General features: G+C 37.8%; 1 protein-coding gene across 4 annotated transcripts in view; it reads left to right on the top strand.

The window, feature by feature from the left end:
• MSH3 (mutS homolog 3) overlaps positions 1-14,083 on the top strand; it is a 113,200-nt gene that overhangs the window by 40,698 nt on the left and 58,419 nt on the right. For all 4 annotated transcript variants that reach the window (XM_037372699.1, XM_037372702.1, XM_037372701.1 and 1 more), the window contains exons 9-12: positions 754-866; positions 2,239-2,353; positions 8,845-8,929; positions 9,466-9,575. In XM_037372699.1, coding sequence (XP_037228596.1) covers positions 754-866; positions 2,239-2,353; positions 8,845-8,929; positions 9,466-9,575 — 423 coding nt within the window. The remainder of the gene's footprint in view (positions 1-753; positions 867-2,238; positions 2,354-8,844; positions 8,930-9,465; positions 9,576-14,083) is intronic.

The raw sequence follows: 14,083 nt of genomic DNA on the forward strand, positions 1-14,083 counted from the left end.
AATCCTGTACTGCTCTAATTCTCAATTACTTGGTGGCAGTAGAGAAGGATTCATGGAAGAGATCTCATTTGACTTAATGGTGGAAAAGAGTAAGTTTGCTATGTTTACTGGCACTGTTAAACTGGGAGGAACTGCTGGCCTGTTGGGAGGACTGAGTTATCATTAATAACATCCTTGGAAACCAAATGCAATGAGATTGAAAGAAGTCAAGTCCTTTAGCACAAGGAACAGAGAAGTCTTCAAACAGTTACCAAATAAAGCACAGGAATACTTTATTTCAGCTGCATATAGGAAAAGATGCAATAGGTTAATATTACAACAAGTTGTACAGCGTAGAACAAAGCCTTCAAAGATAAGGGGTAATTAAATAGGGTAATCGATAGCATAGGGGTACTGCTTCATTATTTAGTCATTTTAAGTCTTTGAGAACAGATAAAGCAAATACTTATGATTGATGAAAATGAATTTACATTACTCTGCAGGTATACTAGACAACCTCCTGAAGTCTCTTTTCAACTTGCTTGCTGTTGCTGTTTGGGTTTTATTTGTTTGCACTTTTACAATAGAAAGAAGAAATGTTTTAAACACCACACTCTTAGAAATGTTCTTAACTTACTTAAGTAGCTCATCTCTTCATTCTCTACCTATTCAATTGAAAAAGGGAGCATGAAAGAAAATGCACTTTTGTAACCTACTTAAATATTCCTCACGAAGAGAACATAGGTACTGAAAGTCACTATTTTCTCTTTGCAGGTTATGGGATGACAGAATTAGGATAGAAAGGATGGAAAACCTCCATTTTGAATACAGCCATGCGTTCCAGCTGATTACTGATTTTTATGCAAAAGAAGTGCCTGATACTGCAGGTATGTAATTCAGAATGTCTGTGAAGCATGCATCCTTTTATCCTTTACATAGATAAGGAATACATGTGGGTGCATCCCATCAGGTCTCATGGACTTGTCTATGTCCAACTTGTTGAAGTGTTCCCTAACTTGTCCTCCTTTGTTAAGGAGAAATCTTCATTGCTGCAGAATTTCCCACTGGTCTGAGAGGCCTCGGATTCCTCAAGGCACATCTTACCAGTAAAGACCAAGACAAAGAAAGCACTGAGTTTCTCAGCCTCTTCCATGCCCTGTGTCAGCAGCTCTGCTTCCCCATTAAGCAGTGGCCCACATTGTCCCTTGTCTTACTATTGCTGCTGATGTACTTCTAGAAGCTCTTGTTGTCCTTCAGGTACCTTGCCGGTCTCAACTCCAGGTGGGCTCTGGTTTTCCTAAGTCCATCCCTGCAAGCTCAAACAATGTTTCTATATTCTTCCTGTGTCACCTGTCCCTGCTTCCACCTCTCATACTCCTCCTTTTTAATGTTGGGTTAAATCAGGAGCATCTTGTTTATCCATTAAAGCCTTCTGTCACCTTTGCTTAATTTTCTGCACATTGGGATCTTAAGAGCTTGGAGGAAGTGAACCTTGAAAATGAAAACGAACATTATTTAAATAGAAGTGAATACAGGGCTAGCATCCTTTTTTTTTTTGTTGTTTTCTCTCATAGCTTGAAGATGTATGTTTAGACAGATTTAAATTCACACATATTTAGCAACTAAGGGAAATTATTCAACATCTGAAATGTTTCTTCAAGTTCTTGTGTGTGTTAACACACTAGGAACAGGAGAACAGCTTTAAAAAAAAATCTCTGAAAAAACTTAATAAGGTTTACAAAAATGCCGTTTTATGTTAAGATATAGAGTGAATTCTCCTATTATTGCAGCTGGAACGGAGACTGTAGTAGAACAGTATCACATACGAATAGCTGTCTCACAGAGATGGAACCATATTCTGCAGACTGGCCGAGGCAGACAAATCATAGGCATGTGTGCCAAGGCCTTTTCATTCTATTTAACTTGCACAATGTTGCCTGCAGTAATGGAGATTTCAGAATTTTTAGTTTGTATATTTAGAAGTTTTCTATGCCAACAGTCATTTTTATGAAGAAAACCCTGTGGAGTCAAATGTTTTATGTTTCATAATGTGTTTACGTTATTGTAGTGTTCTACATTCTTTGGAACCATAAATGTTATTTTGGAACCTCACTTTATGTTGATTTATAGATATCATAGAACACTGTACATATATTACAGATTTCCATTTTGATTAAGTTGCAAAATAGATTATACTTTTTCTAAAAAACGCAAGTAGTAAGCAGTGAGTTAACAAGAAAATGACATCTATTTTTTTAGGTCCTCAAAAACTATCTTTAATACTAAGCTTGGATAAGCCTGTTATTTGTTCTCTGGCAGCAGTAATTGCATACCTCAAAGAATTTAATTTGGAAAGGATGCTTTACAATCCAAGGTAAGTTGCCTTATGTAAACTTCCAATTCAAACCACCAATATACGTACCAGTGTTATCTTAAAAGTTTTAGCAGACAACTTTCCCTAAATGTAATGAAGCCACCTGCTACAGTGATAAACATAGTCCTTGTAAAAATTATACTTTACATTTAAGCTCCTAATTAGAACTGAAAGAATCAAGTGATTTCTTTTTTAAGTTTTTTTAATGAAAATCTTTATGAGGTATGTTTGTATAGACATCACTATCAGTAATGTAAATCGCCATGAACTGCTGCCAAGTGTTACTGAAAACAAGGTGCAAAAACTGGTAGATACTAGGGGAAGATTTTAAAGTTTGTTAATCAATATCAGCGATCATATCTCACCATCAGTTTTATTTTGTGAACAAAATTGGGAGCTTTTTTGGCAGGTTGTTTTTGTTTCAAAGCTCTAATTTAGCTTTGCAGATGTTTTTTGCCAGAGGTGTGTAAATAATTGTCTCTTGCTATAATTCTGGAAGCAGGTATAAATACTTTTGTGTTGTAACGTTTAGGCAGAGCTTTGCAGGTATGTTTGAGTTGGTGTTTTCTTTATAATCAATAACTAGATTCACCTTCAACACACCTTGGCTTTCTTAAAAATCCCTTGAGTTGGCTCAGTGGTAGCTAGGGGTAGGGGAACAATCATGCAAAACCTTGTTGATAGACCATCACCATTTCTGCCAAGTTACTACAGAAACACACAGACATGGAAATAATTTTTCTTCCCTTAAGTAGTCCCAAAACCTAGGCTTATTAGATATGCTCAAATGAGTACTCAAAATTTCTAACAGGGTTATGCAAGTGGAATCAAATGAAAATTAAAAGATACTGCCACTCAGGTGTCTTTTTTATGCTGTCTTGCAAAAGTATAAAAGATTGCTATCCTACCTGGCTTAGGTTTGAAAATATCATTGAGGCTTATTAAATATTTTATTAAAACAGCTTTATCTGTCATAGATCCTGTGCCAAATGTTCTCTTGTTTGTCTCAGTATTCCTCTGTCTGGTAAGTGGGCAGGATTTTACAAAGTCTGGCTGCAAACTGGAAACTTAGAAATATGTCATGTCAGTTGCAGATCTTCATGTGTGAGATTCTTAAAGTTTCAAGTCTTATTTTGAAGAGCTCCATACATTAGCAGATTTTCAAAATGCAGCTGCATTTAAAAAAAATTGACTGCAGATGTCAGCTTTAAACATTTTTCAGGTATCTGCTGAAATATTTGATAATTATATATGCCTGGGTTTGCCGGATTCTGGAATGGATTTCTTCATTAAGTTGCCCTTCCCCTCTCCAAGTACCATTAGAATGTCAACAGAAAGTTTTCTGGACTTAGAGGCCTAATGAGGAAAGAATTCCTTTGACATCTTGTGAGCTGTCTCCCCTGCCTCATCCATCAAGGAGTGCTCTGATCTGTGGTGTGGCCACCCATCACCGTTGGTCGGCTTTTTCTTCCCCTTTGTTTTTTGAGTAGTTTTGGTTTGTGGTTTGTTTTTGGTTTGTTTTTTTTTTTTTTTAATGCTTGGCTGGCTAGAGAAATCCTGTTGTGAGATGTATGTCAGGCTCATGGACCATGTGAGAGGTGTGCCAGGCAAAGGCTGTCGGAGGCTCATGGATCTTCTGCAATTCTGCAGGAAACAGAGACGAAACACTTCCATAGTGCTGTAAAGCAACTTAAAATTCCCCGGAGAATTCAGGCCAGTGAGCATATACTGGTGAGTCAGTGAGCATGAAGTTGGAGTTGTGAGACAGTTTTCACTTATTAATGTGACACAGATCTGGATGAAAAAGACCTATTTGATAGGAAGAATGACCAAAAAATTCCTCACACCACTGTACCTTCTTTGGATAAACACTATTCTCCCAGCTGAAAACTGCAGCTCAATTTAATTGTAAGAGTCATGAAACGTCGCCTAAGTTATGAGAGATCATCATTAGTGGGGGGCAGAAACAAGTTGTAATATTTAGATGAAGGTTTTTAATCCACTCTTTAAGATCCTAAATAAAGCAAAATATTAAAAAGAAAAAAGGAATTCTGCCACAGCAGGACCTGGGATATGGCCAGACTGCTTTAGAGCACTAGCAGCAAGTAAAAATGGAATTAAGAAAGAATGATACAAGCTTTTTTTAATTGATGTTTTCTCATACCTTTACACACTGAGAGCGCTTTATTGGCTTTTGACAAGTCTGTAGACATCTAGGAGAGGTTTTCAAATACAGCTGAGTACACAGTTTTGCTTGAAAAATCACCATTTGCATAGCAGTTGCTGAGGAAATGTCTCAGTGTGTTTTAATTTTACTTACATGTTTTCCAGCATATTTGGGACAGAAGAGGCTGTAGTTCTCAAATGTTGTGATAGATGAAATTAGGAGTAGTGATAGATGAACTTCAAGAAATTGCAGGGAATGGGAGAGCCAGGTATCTTTCTGAGGGAGGGGATAGCTTTGGGATTGGAGTACTACCAGCAGTGAAGATAGAAGAGGTAGAAGTGAAAGAGGACAGGGAAAGGTTAAAATAGCTTTGAGGGAGAATGGGAAAGAGAAAGAATTCAAGAAGAGGAGAAGCGCTTGATTGTAACTTATGGTAGGGGTGGAAAGGAATTGGCAAGATAAATTAAGCGAGAAGTCAAAATGTAAGTTCTTCCACTTAAAATGGTGGACATCCTTGAATTTTCAGAGGAAATGTTACAGAAATTGAGAGTATGGTGTTTGTAAGGCTTTCATATCTCTTGGGTGCTGATGATGTCAGAAACCTAATGTATACAAGACAACACATAGGCTTATTTATGCACTCCAGCTATGAGAAAGGGAGTACTGAAATGTTTTGGAGAGGTTTCAAAGTCAGCTCAGGAGCATAAGGGACTGAAAAGGAAAGGCATGGCTTTCAGGCACTAAGAAGAGGTGCTTAGCGAAGGATTTACCATCTCTTTTGAGACAGCAGAAGAAGGGCAGCAGGTGACCTCTTGCACCCTGGACATCTGGAGCTTGTAGGAGTGGAGCAAGGAGGGCAGGCTGAGAGGGCAGACATCTGGGTAGAATGAGGTTGCAGGCCCACTCTTTGGAGTGAGTTCAGTGGAGAAAAAGATGGCAAATTCAGGATAAAAACGATGGAGGTTATTTCTGGTTTTTGTAAACCTTCCCAGGGCCTCTCATTTCTGTTCATGTTCTTTGGTTTGTATTTCTCAGTTTTGTTCCGTGTGTGTGTGTTTTATTTTGTTGGCAGGTTTAACCAGAACTTGCTGGGCTCCTATCACATCAGGGATCCAGATCAGAAGTTCTAGCCCTGTGGCAATATTCGCTAATGAATTTGAAATTGGTTAATCAAATACACAATATAGTCAGGGTTTTATGTCCCTTGCTACTGAGACTGTGGTAAATGTTTTTCATACCTAAAGAAAGCTAATGCTTCTGAGAAATAAAGAAACCTGGTTTTACTCCTTAAAGCTGAATAGGGGTTCCTCTAAATCTTGTCTACATATGTAGGTTTGTTTTGTGGTTTATTCACCCTTAGAAGTCCCAAAGACATGGACTCTAGAGGTCTGTAAAAGGTAATTAGGCAAAGAAAATATGCTGCTTAGTAGGTTTTCGATACAGTGCCTTGCGGCTTTGCTCGGAGTTGTTACGGATTTGCAAAAGTGAAGTAGTTGAAAACTACTGATCTGAATAACATGCATTCACTTGGGCTGGTTTACTGAGTACGAGGTTATATATAATATATCCTGTGGAGAAAAGGACAAAGAACAAAAAGTGTCCTTCAGTGCAAGCTTCTTAGGAGGCAGAATCACAGAATCATTCAGGCTGGAAAAGACCTTTAAGATCATTGAGTCCAACCATAAAAATAACACTGTCAAGGAGATCCAGTTTCACAGGTAACATGAATGAGGATGTATATTACTGTCCTAAAGCAATCATAGTAACGCTTTAATACTCATCAAGCGTGGTTCTACTCGGAAAAGTCATTTTATGAGTAGAAACCTGTTTCTCATGAGTATTCCTCAAACATTTCCTAAACCTTACTAAAAGCTTGTGTTTCTTTTTGTTTCTTCTTCTCATTTTCCGAGTCCAGATAGCATGATCCTACCTTGCCTTGCTTCCCAGTAATGAACTTGTCAGCTATTTCCATCACTTTGTGTTTTGTGCTATTTAAGTATTTGAGACAGTTGCAAGTCTGTTCTTTGAAAGTCAGGTCACACTGTCACCTGCAGAAGGAATTACGGCATTGTAATCCAGTTGAAGTGATTTTGAAGGGTCATTTTTACTGATGTAGGAGGTGGCTGATAGCAGCGTATTAGAATTTCTCACAAGGAATATGTTAACACCCTTGGTGCAAAACCAGCACTGACAGTATTTGTTTACAACCTTCTTCTTACGCCATTTGGTCCTTAAAATCACTACAGAGGCAGTCTTTGTTCACATTTTTATCAAGTTCTGATCCCAAGCTGAAGGAAGATGAGGGGGTGGAAGCAAAACATACGCTATGCTGTGACATCGGGAATTGTTGGTTGGGCATATACTGCAGCTGATCTTGGCTATTATTCGTATACTCTCAGCTCTCAGTTACCAGGGTTAATAGCAGGGTGGAATAACTCAGATAAAGAAAACACCTGGATAATATAAACCACATATAATTTATGCTGTGAGAACAAGTTTAGCATATCAGATTCTAGAAGAACAGTAAATATACTCTGCAGTGGAGCAGAGTTAGTTGTCTTTAAACAATAGGAGAGCAAGCTTGCTGTGAACAGAATACACTCTCTGTTTAGTGCGGTGAAGCCAGGTGAAGTGGGGAAACACTGGAATCAGTAAATCCACAACAGTGAAACCGTGAATGAGTGACTGAGGGTTGACGGAAACAGCCAAAAGCATCCTTTTTGCTTTTGGAAAGAGGTGGAAAGGCATAGGTCTTAGCCAGCTGGGTGTAACAGATCGTAGGCTTGAGTACTGGGAAATTGAAATGCAGCAAATGGGGAAACTGCAGTTTAGGCAAATCCTAGATGCAGAAAAGGAGTTTTTGGAAGAGTGGGTAGGATTTGTCGTTGATCATAGGAATTGGGAGCCATACAGAAATCATTCGTATTTAAGTTTTGCCAGCATCAGCAGTTGTGACTTAAGATAATACAAGGAAGTATTGTTTTGTTGCTTGTAATAATTGTGTACTTTTGGAAAGTGCAGCTGCTTTTTGCCTCCAAGGTTTTGTTTTGCTGGTCAACTTTGTTGGTTTCTGGGATAGCACACTAGAGCAGAGTAGTTATGACTATGGGTTCAGTTCCGAGTCAGCTGTAATTCCAAACTATTGTTGAATTTCTTGAGGACGCTCAGTTGAATTGACCTTTTTTGTTTTTTAGTATTCTGTGCAAAATACTTCTGATTTGACCCATTTTTTAGGAATAAATTTGCTAGCAGGCCCAAACACCTGCATACAACATAAATATGTAACTTTAGTTTCTGAATATTTCATGTTTCTTAAAGTTGTAGTACTATACAACAGAAAAGCTTGAGCATTTGAGTACTCCCCCAGAGAGTTTAAAATTGAATGCACTGAAAAAAATTCTGAAAAGTCAAGAAAGTAGTTTTAAATCCTATCCAGCAAGTCGTTCTGTTTAGTCTAAAACAATAAAGTGTGTCCTGTATTTTGTGCAAGGGGCAGTCAGCAGTATGATTAACAGAGACAATCATGACTTGATTTGTTATAAGCATTTACTGAGTATCTTGCATGTCACTTCATGGTCCTGACTACCACAAGTGTATGTTTAAAACTGAAATAATTTTCATATTGAATATGATTACACATCTAATACAATTATTTTATTAACGTTGATTCTAAACCAACACAACCTTTGGATTGGTCTCATCCTGTTCTGTTAGTGTGTTTCAAAAAGTCAAGTAATTGTAGTCATGGTTATTTCGTATTAAAAGTAAAATCAAATGATTTAAATATACCCTATTTGTATTTTCCTAAAAAATTGCTAACATCCTGTTTAAATGTGTAGTAGTAGTAAAAAAAAAATAATGTATTTTGATACACTGTTTTGACGATAAATTGCGTTAAAAGTCTGTTCCACTCTTGAAGTATTAATTCTTAGGCCTTTCCCTAATACTACTGTGATCATAACAGAACACTAACAGAAGCACCTACTTTTTCAATTTCATCATAAACTTACGAAGGGGTACTTCCTTTAGCCATTTAGTGGATCAGGATTAGATAGAAGAGCTGGATTTTTTCTTGAGCTTTGTCAGAGTCATTGTAGGAGACTGGGAAGTGAGTCATAAATCTTGTTTTCCCAAGCAGTAAATTAAAAGAAGTTACAAATGTTCAGGTTTTTTATTTATTTGGATAGGTTTTAATTTCTTACTTGGATTTTTTTTTTTTATTTTGCCTAACTAATGAATTCTCTAATGTGAGAAACTTGAGAGTGTTTCACTCTTATGTCTGTGCCCAAATTTAAAATATAATGTATGAAACTTCTCTCCCCAGCAATTTCAAACGGTTGTCAAGTGAAACTGAATACATGACAATTAATGGGACAACAATGAAAAATCTTGAAATTTTACAGAATCAGGTAAGGGCAAATGTAATGTTTTTTTAATAAATGCTGAGATTTTCACAGCTGTGTGACACACTGTTCCTAATGAAGTTAAGTTAGTTCGCAAATCTCACCAAGAGGGTTTAAATTATTTTAAATGGGATCAAACTGAAGGAGCATTATTTTTTCAGAGGCATAAATGAAAGTTAATCTATACTGGCTTTTAGCATGAGTTAAGAACCTTATTGCACTTTGACTAGCAAAGAACTTACCTAAAGTTTGAGTTCTTGAGCAAATGCGGTCAAGGGGTATGACTGCAATAGGGTTTGGTTTTTCTTTTGTGCTGCTGCACAGACCTTTGTCTAAAGATTTTCTGGCTGAAGGAAAAACATACTTCAGTGTCTTATGACTGTTGGAGGTACTTCAAGGTGTTGTTGGTAAACAAGATTGGTAAACAAACATGCAGTTGCCGTATCTTCAAGCCTAAATACAACAATGTGATGGTGAAGATCCTTTCCACTGTATCATTGATTGGTCAGTTAAAAATGATTATGCTATCTTTATTGTTTTAGACTGATATGAAAACAAAAGGAAGTCTGCTCTGGGTCTTGGATCATACTAAAACTTCCTTTGGACGTCGAAGATTGAAGAAATGGGTAACCCAGCCCCTCATGAAATCCAGGTGAGACAGTTTTTTATCTTGGGCGAAGTATGTATTTTATAATTATGATGTTGAGTATGCCCAGTATATTAGTTTTTCCTGAAGACCTGAGATCCATAGTAGAGTTTACACAGGAAATGGTACAATAGAAGACGTGGACATTATATATAGGTTTGAAAGAGTTACACAGCTCTGTTTGGGCACAGAACATCTGAGTAATTCAGAGTAGTAGGTCTGGAGCAAATTAGAAATTCCTCTGCGGATACCAGATTGAATACCATGCTAATGCTGCTTTTTTCAGACAGTGGGTGAGGGTTACCTGCTATTGGAGGATGTTTTATTCCTAAACTTGCCAATGAATGTTTGATGTCTGTCTTGTTTCACATGTATTTGCATCCTTAATATATTTAATTTGTTCTGAAGTAGCTGTGGATGTTTCTGTTATCCCTGTATATAATGTATTGCATATGAAAGTATTTATTTTTATTAGTTCTGATATGTGATGATTGATTGGTCACTCTTGTGTGTTGAGCTCTGCTTTATTAATTAATGCCTTATAAATGCTTTATTTTGCAATACTATTATGCTTGTCTTTACTGGTGTCTGTCTTGAAATGGATTCCATCTTTTCTGATTTCTCTTTGCAGGCTGTATTGGAGTGTTGTACTTGAATATGTAATAAATAACAGTATTGAGTCCATGGAATGTTTGTTGCGTACATTTTAAGTTTTTTTGGATCTATTCCTTTGTGCATTCCCTGAGCACTGTCACTGTAGAGTTTACTTAATTGTCACTTTGTTCAGCTATAGCATACAGAAATTGCTTTTAGTTTGGATATCTAAAATTTCTCCATCTGTTTTACACCTGTAAATATATTAAACATTTTTAATGCTTATTAGTTTTTTAAGAATTTTAAATAGTGAGGTTGCCAATGTACTAGTGTCTTGCTGTTGCTTTTAATTTACAAATGTTTCTATGGAAGCATTTTTTTCCCTTGGTCAAATGTAGTATGTTAAAGCACTATGCACTATACTTATGAAGTACTGCTGCTTGATTTTCTTGTTAGCCTTTTTGTAAGGATCTTTTCCCAGTAGTGTAAGAAAAGCGCATAACTACTTTTTCCCTCCTGTTTTCTTGGTTTAGAATATTGGAGACCTTTTTTGTTTGTTGAAGCCATACTGGTTAGACTTTTTCACACTGCGGTTTCTGACAAGGATTTAATAAGTTGATTTCAATATGCCTGTTTTAAAAAAATTCCTCTGATAATAGATTTCTATAGATCTTACCCACTTCAAGAAGACTTTTGATGTAACCATCCTAAATAGTGTCAGACATTACAGAAGTTAATTATGCACCTTGTGTTCACTTTAAAAGTGTATAGATAGAATATCTGCGCCAATTTATAGAAAAAAAGTGAAATAACTTTATTTCTTAGTTCCTAAGTGCCTTAAAGGTTTTTGGGAATTGTTGGTAGAGCTGTCAGCTGGGGGAGCCATAGCACAGCTCTGGTCTGGTGTGGTGGCCCACCGAGGAGGGGTGCCTGGAACCCATTTTGCTCCCAGATGATCCCGTATGTGATGCAGCAGGTGAAATACCATGCAGCAGTAAAATAGGCAGAGATCTTATTCAGACACAGATGATAGAAAACTGCTTGCCTGAGCACTTCAGGCCATCTTAACCAGTAATTTTAGTTTGAATTCTCCCTTTGTCTCAGTGCAGAACCAGCTTTACAGTTTTGGTTTCTTCTCTTTCTGCTCTGCTCTTTGCTGCTTTTAGGATTGACACTTCCCTTTTTCAGCCTTCTTTCTCAGTATGGAAGGAATTTCCACAGTTGGAGATGGCAGTACACCTCAGCTGAAGCTAAAAAAGTTTGTTTCTGTGCATTTCTCCCTTTCAGACTCTTAAGTTGTAATTTCACATACTTAGTGCATCAGACATTCGGCAGTATTGTTTCTAGTAATGCATACAAATGCACTTAGAGAACAGTCTGTGATTGTAATTCATTCACCTGTACCTCCTGGAGTGACATTTTCAGAGGAAGTAAGATTTCTGTACTGCATCTTTTCCAGTCAGTGGATAGGTGCGTTTCCCTTGGCATATCAAAAAGTGAGAGGGTGTAATTACTGCTTTATGCCTTATAGTTGAAAATTACTTGGGTTGATGACTAAATTTCCAGGGGAGAAACTATACACTAGGTTGAATAAAGGTAGAATGTGTACAGACAGCTCATTTGGCAAACTTGAAGGTACCCGTTAGATCATTGTTGATGTAATACATTTAGAGACTTGCAAGAAAAGGTTAGATATATGGGACTGGGGGGAGGGGGCAAAGGGTTAACAAAGAAAGGTGTAATATCCTCACTTTACCTAGGTATACAAAGATGATGAAAAATGTGTGAGTCACTGAGGACTGGGCTTTTTAGGGGGAATCAGGAAAGTAATCATTTTTTGTAGGAGTTATATCTTTGTCGATTACAGAAGCACTGTCTCGCCTAGCCTATCTTGCCCTTGAAATATGTCCCATCCAGTGCCTTTCTTGCCTAACTTCTGTGTGGGGAGCAATGCTGCTTGCCCCGCCTGGAGTCCAAACAGAATAGACAACTGTGGAACCAATACTGCATTCTTTTCCTCATTGACTATTAATTTGTATCTGTGCCTTGCTTAGTGGTTGATTCTTGCACAATTTTTGGGAAATTTGTTTTCTTGAGATCAAACAGACACTTTCCTCAACCTTCTCAAGGTTGGCTGGAATTGAACAGAGTTCAAAACTGACAAAGGCAGATGCCTAGCATAATTATGTGGAGAATACTATTGTTTCCATATTAGATCAGGCTGTAAAGCTAATAAAGTGGTGACTAGGTGCTTGAAGCGGAACTTAAGTGATGGATGTATCATGCTGAGCAATTTATAGCTGCTGTAGGGGAATGTGTGGAGTTCCATTCCTGTGCAGAAAGCTCCGTGGCCTGTATGTATAGAAAGCATTGCATAAGAGAGATTCCACCCACCTCACCCCCCGCCCCAGTCTTTTTCTGGAGAGGTGGAATATCTTTCAGATATCAGTGGGTGGACTTAATGAAGTGTCATTTCTAGTACTGTAGCCAGGGAGAAGGTAGAGACGTTGCTATTCAAGTAGAAGACAACCTGGAAAATGCTGATGTTTGCCTATGTTGCAAAAGTGCTTAGTTTATGAGTTAGAAGACTATCTGGTGTAAAATTTTAAAAGCTTAGGTCTGGTGGGGTGGGTAACTGGAAGTGATAAAATGTTTGTTGTGTGTGTGTGATGCGCGCTCTCTCTCTTTGGGGTAGTATCTACTGTTTTTTGAGGATGTTTGTGATTCGAAGGAGCTTTAAAAGACTGAGTGATCCACAAGTATCTAAACTGTTTCTTTAATATTCTGTTGACTCTCTTATTTTTTTTAGTATGTTATGTATGATGTACGGAAGCTAATGTAATGAGGTTAATGATAAGATTATGGAGAACAAATGCCCTAAACATAAGAGTTCAGAAGTCATGCAACTTCCAGCATGGAAAGCTTCCCTAAGGCTTTGCGTTGACTAGGCTTTGCCCTTGGCAGCCAGTGTTGAAGTAGGAAAAAAACCCAGCCCCCTCACCCATGCACACAACTTCGCACTATGTTTTGGGGATAAATGTGTCAGTTCTGGTGTACTGCAAGCCAGAGAATATGCTTAGTGTACTGGAGTAGATGTAGAGCAAAAAATTAAGAGCCTCAGTGTGCCACTGGAAAAGAGTGGTCATCAAAGGTTTCATCAACGTCCTGGGCCTCTGCTGTAACAGAGAACTTGTGAGATAAAATTGTGCAATGCCCACCCCACCTGGAGGCCCAAGGTCCCTCTCCCTGATTTCTGCGCAGACCCTGAGCTGGTGGCGAGGTGTAGCCAGCACAAGACTTTGTTTTCTCAGCATTCCCAGTACTGCTGTGATCAGCATACTGCTGGTATCTCTGGTGCTAGGGTGGTGGAAAAACGCTCAGGACAGAGAATTTGCTCTTAATTCTTCCAGATCATTAGTAGTTCAGAAGCATGGAATTAATTAGTTAAGAAGTATTCCAGACCACACTGAGTACATAGGGATGAAGCCTCTTTTTGGGTGCCACAAGGAGTATCAGCAAATCAAATGCTTATAGCCTTGTTAGGAATGAGCTCACTTTTTTGGTCCCAGACTCATCCCAACCTATCACTGTATTTCAGCTTTACTGTGGTATGGTTCATCATGTCCTTGGCTCCAAGGCACACTGTTTGCCAGAGGTGAACATGGGACTTCAGTGGCTGGAAGTCTCTCTGTAGATTGTCTGCATTTAATTGTAGTCAATTTGTACTAATTAAAAGTTAAAGCTGATGTTAAATCTCGCAATAAATAAAGTAAGGACAAAAATTGTATGTATTTAGAGAGTAGCAAAAAATTTTTTTAGTGTTTGCTTTGCAGGCTAGAGAAACCAAATTATTACTTATGTCTCAAAATAGGTTTTCCACTTTTTTTCCAGTGATTCTAGTGGCCTTTGTGCCTTATTTC

The sequence above is a fragment of the Falco rusticolus genome, chromosome Z (assembly GCF_015220075.1).
Source record: "Falco rusticolus isolate bFalRus1 chromosome Z, bFalRus1.pri, whole genome shotgun sequence".
In the NCBI taxonomy this organism is placed as follows: Eukaryota; Metazoa; Chordata; class Aves; order Falconiformes; family Falconidae; genus Falco; species Falco rusticolus.